At 52.2% G+C, this 17,173-nt stretch overlaps 1 protein-coding gene across 3 annotated transcripts in view; it reads right to left on the minus strand.

Annotated features, from left to right (window-relative positions):
- Positions 1-10,858: 10,858 nt before the first annotated feature.
- MAN1C1 (mannosidase alpha class 1C member 1) overlaps positions 10,859-17,173 on the minus strand; it is a 130,090-nt gene continuing 123,775 nt past the window's right edge. For 2 of the 3 annotated variants that reach the window (XM_059082578.2, XM_067014604.1), the window contains exons 9-12: positions 16,281-16,500; positions 13,600-13,772; positions 12,336-12,451; positions 10,859-11,368 (exon numbers count right to left, since the gene is read on the minus strand). In XM_059082578.2, the coding sequence (XP_058938561.1) occupies positions 11,248-11,368; positions 12,336-12,451; positions 13,600-13,772; positions 16,281-16,500 (630 nt within the window). In that variant the 3' untranslated portion in view covers positions 10,859-11,247. The remainder of the gene's footprint in view (positions 11,369-12,335; positions 12,452-13,599; positions 13,773-16,280; positions 16,501-17,173) is intronic. The other variant, XM_067014595.1, reaches the window with a different exon arrangement.

The following is a 17,173-nucleotide window of genomic DNA, read 5'->3' on the forward strand; positions in this document are numbered from 1 at the left end:
AAAAGACCTTTCTCGTAGCCAAAAAAGAGAAACAACCCAGATTTCGATTCATGAGTGGATAAACAAAATGTGGTCTAGCCATACAATGGGTATTATTCAATTAAAAGAATTGAAGCATTGATGTGTGTTACAGTGTGAACAAACCTCAAAAACATTATACTGAATGAAAGAACTGAATGAAAGAAGCCAGACACAGAGACCACATACTGTATGATTCCATTTATGTGAAATGTCTAGAATGGGTAGATCTACAGAGACAGAAAGTACATTAGTGGTTGCCTGGGGCTGGAGTGGGGAAGGGGAGGAGAGAGGGTGGGGAGTGTCCGCTGAGGGCTACAAGGCTTCTTTCGGGGATATGAAATGTTCTAAAATTAGATTATGATGATGGTTGTACAACTCTGTGAATATACTAGACAACATGAATTGTCTGCTCTAAATGGGTGAATTTTATGGCATATAAATTATAAACCAATAGAGCATTTTAAAATAATTTATTTTATTTATTATTTTTGGCTACGTAGGGTCCTCGTTGCTGCGTGTGGGCTTTCTCTAGTTGCGGCGATCGGGGCTACTCTTTGTTGCAGTGCCCGTGTTTCTCACTGTGGTGGCTTCTCTTGTTGTGGAGCACGGGCTCTAGGCACATGGGCTTCAGTAGTTGTGGTGCGTGGGCTCAGTAGTTGTGGCACACGAGCTTAGTTGCTCTGTGGCGTGTGAGTTCTTCCCAGACCAGGGCTCAAACCTGTGTCCCCGGCATTGGAAGGTGGATTCTTAGCCACTCCACCACCAGGGAAGTCCCCAGTAAAGCATTTTTAAAAAGACCTTTCTGGTTTCTGGATAAAAGATAGACTGAGGGGAGCAAGAGTGGAAAGAGGGAGACAGGAGGCTCGTTCAGCTCCCAGCCCTTGGATGTCAGGGCCTGGGCTCCTGGAGAGAGGTGGGAGGATGCAGCCAACGATGTGGCGGCTGATGAGAGACAGGGCTTGCTGATGGGTCAGAGGAGGGCGTTGAGAGCAAAGACAAGCATCGGTTTGGGCTTGAGCTCAGGTAGATGGTGGTGTCATTCCCGAGGCAGGGAAGCCTGAGAGGCCCGGGCTGGGGGGAGCTGGGTCGGGGCTGCAGTGTGGAGATGCCTGAGCTTCCCGTGTGGAGCAAAGCATGAAGCTGTCAGGGAGGCAGTGTGTGGGAGTCTGGAGCTGCAGGGGGGGCAATGCCTGGGCTAGAGACTCGGGAGTCCCCAGCCGCTGGATGACATCTAAAGCCACCAGATTCAATGAGATCTCAAAGGAGAAAGAAGCGACCTTTGGCCTGCTGTGGCCACAGCAGCTGTATGTGGCCACAGATGTGGCCAAGCTTTGGAATGCTGAGTGGCTTTGGCTGGACTCACAAGCGTAGGACTGGGGCTGTGATTAGCCAGAAAATAGATTGATTGTAGGGGTCACGACAGCCTTTGGCTAGACTCTCATGCTGTCCAGGCGGAGAGAGATTTGTTTCCTGGGGTCAGGCCGGCCTCTGGGACTCTGCCCACATGTACTGCTTTATTCTCAGCATCACTAGCCTGGCTGCCACCAACGTTGCCTGGGGCCTTTGAATAGAGATCAGAGCCCAGCCCGACCCCCACCCGAGTTGGTTTGGAGAAGTGGGGAGCGTTTTCCCAAGTGCACCAGTGATTCTGATGCACAGTCAGGGTTGAGAATCACTGGGCTGCAGCGAGCTCTAGCTGAGTTTTCCTCTGTGGGATTTTTGGAGTGCTAAGCATTGGATGCCGAATCCGGAAGAGTTTTTCCTTTTTATAAAACCACCCTCCCCGCGATCCTGTCTTTCATTCAGGGCTGGAAGCTGAGAGTTTCAAATGCAAAGACAGCCAAGTTCCACACAAGTTACAAAAAATGAATCTGACATTTGGGGGCCTTTAAACAGTGTCAGGCACAGGAAGATGGTGCAGAGTTAATAGCCCCACGGGGCTCTGCTCCTCCTGTCTGCTTTGAACTGTGGCCACGGAGAGAACAGGGGTTGGGGTCAACCTCCCGGTTTGCCCGGGACTGAGGGTCGCTCACTATGAACAGCTGCAAAGTCCCAGGCCAGCTGGGATGAGCTGGCCGCCCTACAAGGGACGGACATATCTTAGATGCCTTCAGGATGCTTTATTTCATAAGCTCTGATCTTTGTTGTGTACTTCAGAGGTTTTAACCACAAAGGATAGAAAAGGGCTTTATGATGGCCAGACGAAAAGTGTGAGGGCCCTTATTATATAGGAGATAAATCGTTATACATTGTCTCTTACAAATTGAGACAGAGGAAAACTCAGTGGAATTTTTATAATTCAGAGACCAAGAAGGGAATTAAAAGATTCTGTGCTGAAATTAGCGGTGGACGAGGTCAGCATAGGATTCTCTCTGGGGACGGCAGGTATTGACAGGAAGCAGCAGGAGGGTTCCCGGGGGACGGAACGTTCTGTCTTGATGGGGGAGGTGGTCAAAAGGGCTGTACCCGGGTCAACATTTCCTGAGCTGTGAATTTAAAATTACTGTCCTTTACACATGTTACTGGATTACATTAAACCTCAATCCAAAAGGTTTTATTATTATTTTTTTTAGTCAACATTCCTATGACATTAGGCAATTTTCAATTTTCAACTGTTTTTCACTCTATTTTCAGTTTGGGGGGGCTAAATAAAAAATAAGAAGTTACCACCCCTCCCCCCAAAAAGTTTTTTTAAAAAGACTTTCATTTAAAAACTCAAGGAGGGCTTCCCTGGTGGCGCAGTGGTTGAGAGTCCGCCTGCCGATGCAGGGGACACTCCGGGAAGATCCCACATGCCGCGGAGCGGCTGGGCCCGTGAGCCATGGCCGCTGAGCCTGCGCCTCCGGAGCCTGTGCTCAGCGGGAGAAAAACTCAAGGAGAAACAGGACTGATTTAAAGCAGAAAAATGAAAGTAAAATGAAGGAAGACTTGGTGATTGAGGTGGAGCAAGGGAGGGATTCCCTAAGGGCAGGGTGAGCACAGAGACAAAGATGAAAAGGGAGGAGGGGGCTGCCAGTCTCTCAAGATAGGAGCAACGGGTTGGAGGCACTGGAAGTGTTCCTCAAAGGGACGGATCCTGGAGAGATTGAACAGAGACAGAGGCAGGATCTCAGAGAGCACTGTCAGATGTTCCCTGGAGAGCCGGGGGCAGGGCACCCCTCTGGGGGCCCTTAAAGCCACAGTGGGCAGCAGCAGTCAGCGTGGACCCCTTGGCCAGCAGGTGAGCATTGGGCAGAGAAGGTGTGGAGGCCACATGGTGACTGTAGGTGGGGAGCCATGTGGCAGAGGGAAAGCCCTGGAAACGTGCAGAGTCAGGACCCTCCGGGAAGTGCTGGGAGGACTCCAAGGCAGAGCGGATGGCGTGGGCAGGTGGGTGGAATCCAGGCCTGTGGGGGACGCCCGTGGCAGGCCGTCCCCTGGCCGGCATTCCCCACGGGGAGGGAGTGAAGGCGGACAGAGTATTATGTTTGAGACCCAGAACCCAACTTGACTTCGTACCTGCCACAAACCCAGAAGGTTCCAAGGAGAAAAGAGAGGTAGGCCCTGGACCCCACAAACAGCCTTGGTTCCGCATGTACAAGGGAAGGAGAAGAGCCATCCTAGGAAGAGACTTCTATTTTTAAAAAACGCAGCTGGGCTTGCTTGAAAGGAGCGGTGGGCGGGGGTGGGGGGTGGGGGGTGGGGGTGGAACAGAGTGGAGTGGAAGCCGCAGGAATGAAGGTCAAAGGACGGCTCTGGTGGCTTGAACTCTCCCAGGCCCGCAACTGCAAGAGTCCAGAGGCTGAGGACGGGCCGCAGGAACACACGGCAGAGGGCACTGGCCGCTCTCTGCGCTCCTGGGGGCACTGGTTCCAGAAGCTTCTGCTTAGGAACCCAAGAATGGTTTTCCACTGAGACAGATGTAAGGGGAAAAAAAGAATTCTTAGGCCTCTCCACTCAGAAGTGAGAGAAAACTTTCAAAATGGAAAGTAGGTCATCTCACACCCCAGCTTCAAACCCTTCCTAGCTTCTTGCTGCTCTCTGGTTAAAATCAAACTCCGCCCAGTTCTAGAGGCCTGCAGGGTGGAGCCCCATCTGTCCGACCTCTTCCAGCCGGTAGGACAGCGCCTCCCCCTGGCTTGCTGGCTTCCTGCTCCTCAGACACACTAGAACTTCCCACCCCTGAGCCTTTGCACTCGCTGTTCCCTCTGCCTGGGATGCTCTGTCACACGTGTCAGCTCCCCGGGGCGTCCCTGACCTCCCCATCTGTGTCCCCTCCTGTTACTCTCACATGTCCCCTGTCTGTGGCCTCTGCCTGCACTACTCACCTTACAGATATGTTTACATCTCGGTCACTAGCCTGGAAGCCCCGTGGGAAGAGCCACCTTGTCTGTCTTGTTCTCAGCTGCAGTTTTAGAACCTTGCTCATTGTGCAGCAGAGATGGTTAACGGTTACTTGTTGAATTACAAAGCCTGGAGGATTCCAGAGCAGTGCCCAGGGCAGCAGCAATGAGCCCCATAACCCAACCTTAAGAACTTACTGGATAGAGAAATGCAGAGAAAAGCACAGATGGCCTGGTAGGGAATGGACCCGTTACAAACGTGGGGTCTCCTGTGCATAGGAGGGGTGGAGAATGTGACCTGGGCAGAGCCCACACTCCAATCAGCACTGGGCGCCAGCAACTAGGAGCATAGGTACCTAGTCATTAAAAATATGCAGAATCGTGCCTGGAGAGGGTCCCAGGCAGGGCCTAAGGCCTACGACTGCCACGGTTGAAATTCTCTAAAGAATTTCAGAAGATGGAAGTATCCCTAATGCCTCTGTCCTTGGGAGGAGGCCAAGTATGTACAGGGTTTCTCCTCCAGGTTAGAGGAAGTGGCCCCTGATGCTACACTACCTGGCCTCTGAAAGGGCTGAGGCTTTTCTCCACCTGGGATGCTCTGTCGCTCGCTGTCACTCTCCGCATGATGAGGGCATCGTGAGTCTGGATTAGCAGGGCTCTGGAGTATCATCTTGCAGGGATGACAGCCAGGGAAAGCGGAGTTTGCTTGTAGATTCTAACCTCTGGCTGTTGCTGAGATTCTTCACTCCCTACTGAGTCTGATCCCAGAAAAGCAAGATGCTCCAGAAACTCAGGGTCAGGTTAATTCAACATTGGAGGAGGTGACAGGGCCACCCCCAGTGATGTAGGAGATGGTTCCTCAGCTGCAGCTGTAGGAACCCCAACATCTGAGAGGGCCTGACATCTAAGGAAAAAAACCGAGAGCAGAATTTTTATTCTGGTCAAGACTGTGCAGAATAAAAATTGGAGAAGGAGGTGTTTGGACTTCAGTTTCCTTGGATTTCAGTTTCCGTGACAAAGAGATTTCATTGTGAATTTTATTTTTCTGAGGAGAGAATTAAGTGATCGGAGGGTGTTCCTGTTGTTCAAAGGTGGGGCAGGCTTCCTCTTCTTCTTTGGTTTATGGCAGAACCTCTGATAAGCCACACACCACGTGGAGAGCGCTAAGCAGCTCTGGCCTGTCTCCCCACTCTCTCCATAGGACGAGAGGTGGACTAAGCTGCAGGCCTCGCCTCCCTTCCAAAGTTGTAGGAAGGATTCAGGGTCTCCGTGAAGAGGAAAGACGAAAAGGACCTCAAACACCCTCCAAAGCAGAGACACCACTCTGCCAGCGTCCTGGGCAAGCTCTCAGCATCTTCCTCCAGCCCTCCACCCCTGCCTGAGCATCCTTCACAGCCAGGCCAGCCCCTGGAAGCCCTTGGACAGCCTACAAATCTTCATCCCAATTTCCCAATTTTCCAGATTCAGGGCTAACGGCAATGTGCTTGTTCTATGCGAAAAACAGAAAATGTTCATCTTTATTGCTTTGAGAGTTTGGTCTGTCTCTTGGGCCTGGTTGATGTGGTTTCCTCCAAGTTTCATAGCATTTTGTTAAAAAAAAAATTTTTTTTTTGACAGCAGTGTTTTGCCTCACATTTATGCAAGGTTTATAGTTTAAGAAGAGTGTTCACATAATAACAATAACAATCATCACTGTATGTATTGAGTTCCTACACTAAGGAGCTCAATTCACCCTTGAAACCACCCTCCCTTTCCACAGATGGAAAAGCAGAGGCTCAGGGAGGTTAAGGGGCTTGCCCAAGGTCACACGGCCCAGGGAAAGGGCAGGGTGGAGCTGAACCCAGGTCCATTCGGTTTTGGCCTGTGTTCCTCCTCTCCTGGCCTGCCATTCTGCCTTTCTTATCTTCAACCTGACCGAATGCCCGCCAATCTGCAGATAAACAGTGAGTGAGAAAAAACACAAAACAAAACAAAAACCCGGGGCTTTGGCAGAAAACAGAGGCTGGAATGCATATAAAAATAACCCCGTATGTTCAAGGGAATCATCCGGTCCCCAAACAGTGTGTTTTGTGCTAAGATTCTTTCTGTAACGATGCAAGTGGTGGAGGCTCCAGTGGGGCAGGGAGTCAGCGAGCAGAGGCCTGGCTCTCTGAGTTCTAAGGCTGCACCGTCCAAATGGCGGCCGGTAACCACACGTGGCCATTTAAATTTAATTAAAATGAAATAAAGTTAAAAATTTAGTTCTTCAGTCGCATCTGCCACATTTTAAGTGCTCAGTATCCACATGTGGCCACCCTTTTGGACAGCAGTTCAAATGTTCACCCTTTTGAACATTTCCACCATCACAGAAAGTTCTACTGGACAACATTGTTCTCAGCCCCCAGTGAGCCTGCTCCTGTCTTATCTCGACTGTCCTGGAGGAGCGGGAGCCACTGGCGTAGGTGATAGACACCTGTTCTGAGGTAGGTCCTTCTGTAGCCAAGGTACCGATAGATGCCATCCCAGCACCCAAGCCCTTCTACTTTTTTCTGGAGAAGCTACAACTCCACGGATGCACATAAAGGGCGGAAAGTAAAGGAGTGGCCATTCACTGAGGCCGTGCTACTCAAAGTGTGGTTCAGGGACCCGCAGCAGCGGCATCTCCTGGGAGCTTGTTAGAAACACTCCATGCCAGACCCACTGAATAAGAAACTGCATTTTAATAAGACCCCCAGGTGATTCAGGTGCACATTCAAATTTGAGAAGCTCTGACTTAAGAGACAGGCTGAGTGGGATCAAAATATTGTCCCAAATATAGGAAACCAATCAGATATTCTTAGATACAAAAAATAGCATCCGCAACCTGTCCCCCCAGTAGTGTGTGATTAAGCATGAGTCAGAGGGCTGAGCATCTCTGTGCCACGTGATCAATCAGCATACTGCCAAGGTTAGCTCCCTATGGAGAAGCTGGCCCATTCCCCACAGCTAGCACCTTCTTAAACCATGATGGGGTCACCTCTCCAAAGTAAAGAGAACAGAACTAAGACTCACATCCTGGATCTCAGGGATGCTGCCTTTCAATCAGATTTTCTATTTTTGCCTTTCTTACCAACGCGTTTGGCTTTTGAACTTTGCAAATTGCCCAAGACACAATGCAGTGTATAAAGCCAGTCCGAACAAACACACAGTCCTTTAAAGGGAGGCATCTTGCAAAGGGCTGTGTGCCCCCTTCCCAGGGACGTGATGCCCCGCAGGCCCCAGTGCCTAAAGCCAGGTGCTAGTGAAGCTTTCTGGGAAGGAACCAGCATCAAGCCCATCCATGAAGAAAACAGGTGAAAAAGGCGGTTCCATCTGTAGCAAGGGCAAAGACGAGGCTCAAAATGAGACTGGCGGCACGCTGGCCTCCCCACCCCACCCTGGCTGGGGATGGAGGGGTCTGCTTTGTTCCTGAGCTTTGATTCCTCCTTCAGTTGAGGATGACTCATCCTTTAATTCCTCTCTCCTCTCAGTCTACCTTGGGTCTTACTTATTTTTAACCCCGGAATGGAGTTAAGTTGCTCAAAGGATGATATTTCTCCACCTGCAAGGGCTTTCCTGCAGGATGAATTTTAAAATATTCATTTTTACAGCTTGCTCCCAGCGATGACGCAGAAGACAGGAATGCTGTGAGGAGGAGCAGGGACAGCGACACAGGCCCAGCGGGGAAGCCTGGGGTCTTGGGGAACTGCTAAGTGGCTCCGCCCTGGAGAGACATTCCAGGAACTGACTCCAAGGAGTTGAACCGGGGAAAGTGGGGCAGGTCCAGTATGCTTTCATAACTCTCTTATGATGCTGAAAAAAATTAAAGTCACGTCTGAGAACAGTCCTGCTGGTTTTGCTTTGCCAGCAGGCAGGTCTGTTATTTTGGTAGCAAGCCTCATTTTTTTCTCCAGGGAACAGCCTTTTGCCCATTACATGGGGTCTCGGTGGGCCTGTCAGTCAAGATGCCTCGCCCTCCCTTTGGCTGGAGGCACGTGACCCAGGCCAGATCATTTGGAAGCTCACGTCCTTGAAAAGAGATGCAGTAGCATCTGGAGCGAACATCTGGATTCACCCGTCCTGGTGGTGGTGTCTGGGGAGGCTGCCTCCTGGTTCTTGCAAACAGGATCCGCGGCCAAATCAAATCCTCTTCCTAGTCCTTCTTTATGTCTGGCTGTTCACACTCCTGAGATTCCATGAGCCACTCAAAGGCATTTTAATTCTTTTTTTTTTTTAACTTAAGTTAGAGTTGGTTTCTATTATTTATTTATTTATTTATTTATTTATTTTTGTGGTACGCGGGCCTCTCACTGCTGCGGCCTCTCCCATTGCGGAGCACAGGCTCCGGACGCACAGGCTCAGCGGCCATGGCTCACGGGCCCAGCCGCTCCACGGCACGTGGGATCCTCCCGGACCGGGGCACGAACCCGCGTCCCCTGCATCGGCAGGCGGACTCTCAACCACTGCGCCACCAGGGAAGCCCGGTTTCTATTATTTGTAGCCAAGAATTCAAACTGACACAAACCCAAATGCCCAACAATTGGGGCTCAGATCCAGAAAGTGTGATACAGCCCATGATGGAAATACTACACAACCAGGTACAGCAATGAGATAAATGTATGTTGACGTGGAAAGATGTTCATAATATAGCATTTGGTGCACAGCAGATTATAACAAAACAGGATGCCACAGTATGACACCATGTTTGCAAAATATACTCTGTACCTTCATAGAAAGAGATCTAGAAGAAAATGTAACAGTATTTATTCTGGAGGGTAGGAAGATGAATGATTTTTCTTCCAGCTTATCATAAAGATAAGCTTTCTAACCTTTCTATATAATATCTGTGTAATCAATTTTTTGTTTTGCTTTTTAAAAAATGGGCCCAAGCAGGTCACTGGAGCCATACTATCTTGGTGCCTGTCAAGAGTGAAGTGATTTTCTGGGCTCAGGCAGCAACTTATTTACCAAATGCCCGGGCTCCTGCTATAGCCACAGCTTCCCTGTAGCTCTAACTACTGCTTAACATGCCAGAAGCATCTGAGTCTCCAGAACAAGGAAGCAGCACTTCCCACAGCTCCAGGGCACCAGCGGCATCCCACTTATGAGAACCTTGTGAGGTGGAGGGTCTGCTCTCTGCCTGATGGAAAAGAGCAGCTCAGAGAGACAGGTGACCTGCCCAGGTTCCCACAGTGAGGGTTTAAAGCCGGGTCACCTGGCCCAGGGCCCCAGCACCCCAGGTGCTACTCAAGTTCACTAACAGCCAAAACGAAGTGGCTGAGCCTGGGGAAGGACTCAGGATTGTCCTGTGAAGTTAGCTGTGTGGACACGCTGCAAAGGGGGGTGAGGGTGAGGGAGGGGAAGCTCTCTCCTCGGTGTTGGGGCCTGACCTCCTTGCCCTGCAGAACGGCCTCCTTCCAGGGGTGACGGTCAGGAGGAGAGTGGATCTGTGGGATAGTCTTACCTTCCAGGTCTCAGCTCAAGCTGAGGTCAGCTGCTCAGAGAGGCTCTCCTTGACCCTCTAAGGTGGGTCCAGACATTAGTGCCTCAGCCTGCTTGTCTCCTTTGGAGCACTTCATGTAACTTGCAGTCATTCTCCTTCATGGTCTGTGTGTCCCTGCTTGGCTGTACGCTCCCTGAGGGCGGGGCTTATGACTGTCCCGCTCACAGCTGCGTCCCCATGTCTGGTCCCCTGCAGGCACTCACCAAGTATCTGCTGAATGATGGAATAGATGAACCCTGGACTGGGGTGGTGAGCAAACCCTGGGGGTTTCACCTCTGCCTTTACTGGCTGTGGGACCTCAGGCAAGTTGCTGCTCCTCTCTGGGCCTCTTCCAAGCCTTGATGTAAGTATAAATATCCAACTTCATTTAAAGGGTTGCCCTCACCCTCCCTGAATATATTAGGACCAATTCAAGGGAAGGTAATAGAAGTTGGCATCTTTATGCCTTAAATCAACTGCTGGTTGATGATTCTTTCTGATGATAGCATTGCAATGGTCTCCCCAGGAGTCACTGATGTGCGATGAACCCAGTTGTATTTCTTTCTTTTTTTTTTTGTGGTACGCGGGCCTCTCACTGTTGAGGCCTCTCCCGTTGCGGAGCACAGGCTCCGGACGCAGAGGCTCAGCGGCCATGGCCCACGGGCCCAGCTGCGCAGCATGTGGGATCCTCCCGGACCGGGGAACGAGCCCGCGTCCCCTGCATCTGCAGGCGGACTCTCGACCACTGGGCCACCAGGGAAGCCCCCAATTGTATTTCTTATTCAATAAACTCCTTTATTGTAACTTTACAGATTTTTCCATTACAATACTGAAAACAGCACTAGTGATTCGTTAACACTTAGGCCCAAATCAAAGGGGAACCCCTCCTCAAATTATAAGGTAAATGACACATAATTGAACATATAGTAAACAATGGGCAAAAGGAATTCAAAATATAGAAAATGGGGTCAAGATTGTGTGTGTGTGTGTGTGTGTGTGCAAACACTTTAAGGTTTAGTTTATTGGGAGGACACCATTTTTGAAAGCACATGATTTTGAAAACTATATTTAAAATCTGTGAGAAAACACAACTGTAGAGAAAAGGCAAAATCAAGCAAAAACCAAAAAACCTCCAAAACGAAAGGAAGGAAATCAAATACACAAGGCTGCAATGCAAACCTCCGGTGCTTTGGCCCTGGAATGGCAAGTGAGCAGGTTTCACAGAAATTCGCTGTGGAAACGAACATCTGGGCCTGGTGTGACATCGCTGTGTCTCCGAGTCCTGTCTCCTCATAGAGGAAAAGAAGTTGCTCGTCCAACACATCTGCCGGGTCCGCCAGGCAGGGGCCCACGTCTCCAATCCGTTTGAGAACAGCCCCAGATCCCGTAGAGGTGGTCCCGCAGCCGCAGGGCGACGGGTGGGAGTCAGGCCCCGCCCCTGCCGGAGCTGTCCGAGTGGCTCACGGGGAGCGGGTGGGCCTCCGTGTTGAACACCCAGTCTTCCAGCGAGAGCATGTCATCTTCAGAGAACAGAAGATAGAGATACCTGTGTCCCGGCAGGGAGGGGGGCAAGACAGCCTGTCAGCGCTCTGGGGAAGGGGGCACCCACTGGGAAGGGATCTCAGGGGCATCTGTGACAGGCCTGTGCCCAAGGGCGCAGGGAGGTCAGAAAGCCCAAATCTGCCCGGAGGGCTCGCCCCCGGGAAGGAGCTGTGGATGCGGAGGGGAGCCGTGAGCTTTAGGTCAGACAGAGCTGGTTAATCCTGGCTCTGCCCCAGCCCCCGCACTGTACCTCCCGCCCAGCCAGCTTCCCTCAGGTGCTTTCCCCACCTGGCCCTCTTAGGACCCCGTGTGGCCTAGATTATCTTTTTTTTTTTTTGCAGGGAGGCCTGAGGGTTACCCCAGGATTCGGCCTGCTTCCTTATGTACCAGGAGACTTGACACTCAAGTAGATGTCTGGGCACTAAAACGCACAGGGAGTCGTGACTCCAGAACTGCAGGTTTCCAAGCCATGGGGGTTTTAATGGAAGGGACAGACCATCCAATCCATCCTAAAGAGCTAAAGCACAAGGGGACTGCTTTAGGGAACAGCGAGGAAACCAGGAGGCCAACTTTCGCCCCAAGAGAGGAGGGGAACAGCGCAGCAGCAGAACCGCAGCAGTGACCAGGATTGACACCATCGTGGTGGTTATTCCGCCCATTTTACAGAAGGGCACGGCTTCAGAGAACTTAAGTAACTTGAGGAGACAGGTTAAAGAAGTTAACTTCTCACATAGCTAATGCTTAGGGGGGTGGAGTCCAGCCCAGCCTCACTCTGCGTGGAGAAACTGGCCTGGCCCAAGGCCCGCCCAAGCCTCCATCCCTCTTGGGCCCCCCTCCTGGGACAGCAGAACTTGACTGATGGTGAAGGAAGGGACTGCTGCCCCCTCCCCCTCCCCTCTGCCCCCTCCCCCTTCCCTAAGAAAAGCCCGAGTTGCCCTCTGGGAAGAACACTGGCCGAGCCCCCAACTCACTTTAGTGTCTCCGCTAGAAAGAAAGTCTGCTGCTTGTTGTCGTGGTCGGGAACTTTACTGTATACGTCTTGGATCCCAGAGAACCCGGCTTCCGTCCGACAGTATTTCTCCAAGGCCTGAAGGAAAGGAAGGCAGCCTTGGTGTGGGGAGAGGAGAGGCCCCCCCCCAAGATTCACGCCTGCCCAGCTCTCCAAGAGGCAGGCCCTCCCACCCCTCGGTGGCGGGGGACCCCAGCACTGGTGGGAGTAGCAGAGGCCGAATTCCTGCCGTCGCCACGCTCCCTGGACCCACGCGGAGAACGTGGTCCCTGCCCGGCCTGAGCGCTTCACCTGGTATGAACTTAGAGGAAGCTTCTCTGCCTCTCGGGGAACTAGACTGACCTGACAGACTCACCCACAGTGGTGGACAGAGGTCAGGGAAGGGGCTGGTGATGTTTGCGGGCTGGGATTTGGGGACTGGACTTGGCACATCCCAGGGATTCCCTGGAGAGCTGTAGTCCCTGGACCGGAGGCTGTGCCTGCCTTTTGTACAGAAATGCAAGTTTTACCCACTGAGGGTCTGTGGCTGGGGCCCAGGAGCACAAAACACTTGGCTTTCAAAGGTCAAGAGCCAGGGTCTTCAGGAAAGCAGGGGGACTCTGGCCAATGAAGCATGTCAGGGAGCCTGAGCTGGGCCCACGCCCCAGCTGAGCATGTGCTCTGGGAGTGTGGCTCTCCCCACCAAGTCTGTGCCTCCGAGAGCAGTGGGCCCGGGGGAGACCAGCAGAGAAGGCTTGGCATCCATCCAAGAACCTTCTAGAATCCCACCCCTGCCTTTGATACCTGCCCCAAAGAAGGAAGGGGATTAGGGGAGCAGAGCCCAGAGAGGGGGCTGCCCAGGGCTGGGCTAGCTTCAGGGAGAGGAGGGAGGTGAGCTGGCAGCCCGTTCCTGTTTGAGAGGAGAAATCTAAAGTCACCTGTCCAGGCTTCAGCGTCAGAGAGCAGTGACCACGTGTCTGCTGGGCCACCTCTGACTGCTGCCCTGTGTCCGCCCCTCTCAGTCTGCTGACATTATTGGGCACTCAGAACACTCTTCACAAGTCCCTGGCCTGCTCCTGCCCGGCTGGGGACTCTTGGCTCTGCAACCAAACCTTGACCCTTTGCACTCTCAACTTTAGCCAGATGCCAGCCGGGCTTGCCCTTCCTCTTGGGTTTGGACCCTGACTGCGGATTCTCAAGGGCACCTGCCACCAGTTTGCCACCCTCCCCCTGCGCCCGCCACTCACCATCACCACCTCCCAGCCCCACTCCCTGTAGATGGGGTCGTGGGTCTGCCGCCACAGGTACATGTAACTCTCCACCACCTCGGGCCGCAGGATGTAGTAGCTCTCGCTCGTCTGCGTGGCCACGGCCTCTCTGCCTGAGTTAAACCAGAAGGCTTCGGGCCCCAGTTTGGTATCTGCAGGAATGACCAACCAGGGGGCCTGGATCAGACCTCCCACCCCCTGCTCTTCAGGATCCCAGTGACCCAGCAGAGACGGAAGTGGCGTGGTAGCCCTGGCCGGGGCCGGCTGGTGATGGGCTGGCATGGGCTGGCCAAAGAAACACCCTTAGGCCTCGAAACTTTTGCAGTTTAGACCCTGAGAATTCAAATGAACTTCCCAGCAGTCCGGGGAGACAAACGTTTGGGTGGTGCTCCCCAACTATGTATTTTGAGACATTAGCCCTGCAGGATGTTAACCAGTGCTCAGCCAAGAAAGGGTTGTAGGTTTAAGCACGTTTGGGCAACAGTGGGTTAAATAAAGTGAAAGCCTCCTGTCTACAGGACTTACCAAACCCTTTAATTTGCTAATATGCGATGATGCTTCTCCAAAGATCCCCTTTCTCTGGGAACTGCTTTTGACATTTCCCAGAACGAGTCTTCCAGAGCTGACAGTCTGGGAGACTGCCGAGGTGGAGGTGAGGGAAGATTCGCCCAGAAGGCACATATTCAGGCAGACGGAGCTGCATAAGGAAGGCCTGATGAGGTCTGGATTTTGTTGTCATTGTTTGGTTTTGGTCAGTTTGTTGCTGTTCCTGTTTTCTGGATGATCACCATTATAACCACCACTGCAGCCACCATTTATGAGTTCAAGGGCTGTGCTGGGTGCTTTACATACATTTATTTCAATCCTTAAAAAATGTTGTTTTGGTCAGGCAGATACTATTATCTGCCTCTCGTGCATGTGGAAACTGAGGATCAGAGAGGCTATGTAATTTGTCCAAGGTAACACAGCAAGTTGTGGCCGAGCTGGGATGTGACCCTGGATCTGTCTGATGCCCTTTCCCCAGGCTGTCCTCTCTCTCTTTCTCCCCTGGGTCTGACTCTCTAGGTCCAAAATTTAGGGTATGTGGGTCAGATCATCCTCCCTTTAATGCCTGCATAGCCTGTCAGGTCAGCGGAGGGCCCAGCTCTGGTATTAATGTGGGCCCCCCACCTCCCATTAGGACTCAGGACCCCAAGAGGCCCTGGACTGCTTTTTCTCAGAGACATATTGGAGCTTTGCAGGACATCCTACTCATTCATGGAGGGCTTCATGGAAGAGGAATTAGGCAGACCCTGGCTCCTCTGATCCTCTCAGATGGCATAGCTGCTCTTGGCCATCAGAACACAGCCGTTTCGCCAAACTGCTAACGGGGTGAGGGCAAGAGCGACTGCTGCAGCCATCCATGGACGAACCGGGCTGGTTGTAACAACATGCTCTATTAAGCGGACTGTCTTTTATGGTCTGAGCTGATTGTCCCAGACAAATAGCAAGCTTTTTATTATTCCTGAGATTTCCTATTTATTTATGGTGCTGGCAGAGATAACTCTTTGAAGGGAATTGAAGACCAATTTTAAGGACCCACTGCGAATTGCTGGCTTCCTGAAAACAGCTCCAGGAGCTCTGGATGCCACTGGCGCGCTCACAGACATGCTTTTGGTGGACTGCTAACAAATGCCTCCCATGCTGCTGGCTGAAGGCGCGGGCCAAGTACTTCCTGTGGGGCCCAGGAGACCTGTGTTATTGTTCCCATTGAACAGATGAGAAAACAGAGGCCATCAGCTGCCGAGAGGCAGAGAGGCACTTGAGCCAGGATCTTTTACTGCAGATCTTAGGTCCTCTCCTCCAACCAAGGCTGGGTTTACAACTCAGAGCGGTGGGCCCCTTCTGGGGTCACGGAGGGCCCGGGGCTTTTTCTGAGGGGTGTTGTTTAGAAAGGCAGCACACAAGATGGGGCTGGGCATCAGGAGACCTGGGTTCTAGCCCCGGCTTAGCTACTCATACACGGTGTGGCTTTGGCTAAGCCAGGTCCCCGCTCTGGGCTGATTCAGTTTCCCTGTGTGTAAAATGAGGAGTTGGGTTCACATTCTCTCATGTGGCTTCTGAGTCTAGTGTTTGACAGTTCTGCGGTGAGGGCTGGCGGGGATGGTGCAGAAGCTCTCAAGCTTTCCGGGGGTCTTGGATCAGAGGGTGATTACGGGGTGGTACCAGGAGGTGGTGAGACCCTCTGAATGGGAGGGCTCCAGGGAGGAAAGGCAGGGATACATTTAGGGGTAGGGGCTCAGGGAGAAGGAATTTGCTAAAGGCTCAGGAAGCCAATGTTTCTGCCTCAGGGGCTGGAGGACCCTGTGCTCTGAGCCCCTCACATGGGAACTTGGCCGGGTCATCTCTGAGCCTCAGTTTCCTCATCTGTGTTGTGAGGGTCAGCGATGATGTATGTCAAGTGCTGAATGACACCCGGCACACACAAAGTGCTAACACAGCACCGTGTTCCCTTTAACTGAGGGCACAATCTCTGTGTGTGGATAGCACACCCCTCCTTCAAATGCCGGGTAACCTCCAAGGTGAGGCTTCCCTAAGTCCATGTGTTCTCTTCACTCACTACCACTCTCCTGGTGTCTAGCCTCAGTCTTTCCTGCTGCCCCTTCCCCTTGCAGGGTTACCTGAGCGGGCGTACGATTCGTGGCACGTCTTGGTGATCTGGGCTGCGAGCTCTCGGTAGTGGGCCCTCTTTTCCTCCTTGGCATCCTCAGCGCCGAGGGCAATCATGCCCCCGGAGAAACAGGCCAGGTGCCCCATCTTGTGGTCCAGAATCCCCCCTCGCCACTCAGCAATGTAGGTCAGCCCCCCGGGAGAGACATTCAGCAAGTGGGTCTCTATTGCCTGGGAGCAAGGTGGGAATTGGGCAGGGAGGAAGGGAATGGGAGGGTACAGAGAAGGGAAGGGAGAGGACGGAAAATGAGCATTTTGGAGACGGCAGCAAGTGCAGCTCTGTCGAGCCCTCCATCCCAGACACAGGAGGCCTGCTGACCTTGGCTGGGGGCGGGGTCCCTGATGGGGCTGGTGCAAGGTGCTGCCACTTGCCCAGCTGAGGCCTGGTGCTTGCTGGGGGGCTTGGACACAAGGCAGCTCCCAAGGGCCAGGCTCTTACACAGACTTTTAAAACTTCTACATTCAAAAAATTTTTGGAAAAAAAAAATCTTTAAAAATTATTATCAATCTCCATTGTATCCTCTGTTAGGGAATCTTAGCCTGAAGCCCAGATGGCCTGTGGATGGGCTGGAAGGGGACCAGAATGCCCCTACAATTGTATGTGACACTTTAGGGCATTTTCATGGGAAGAGGGTCAGTAATATTTGATCAGAGTCTCAAAAAGGACCACAGACAATAACAGCTGGCCTCTACAGACCCTTATCACAGGCTTCCTCATTTAATGATCACAGAAAGCCAGCCACATGGGCTGTAGTGCCCTCTCTAGACACAGGGGTTGAGTGGCGTGTCCCAGGTCACCCACCACACCACGATCAGGACAAGGACCCCCAGATGCCCAAGCCCA

Source organism: Kogia breviceps, chromosome 1 (assembly GCF_026419965.1).
Source record: "Kogia breviceps isolate mKogBre1 chromosome 1, mKogBre1 haplotype 1, whole genome shotgun sequence".
NCBI classification, from domain to species: Eukaryota; Metazoa; Chordata; class Mammalia; order Artiodactyla; family Physeteridae; genus Kogia; species Kogia breviceps.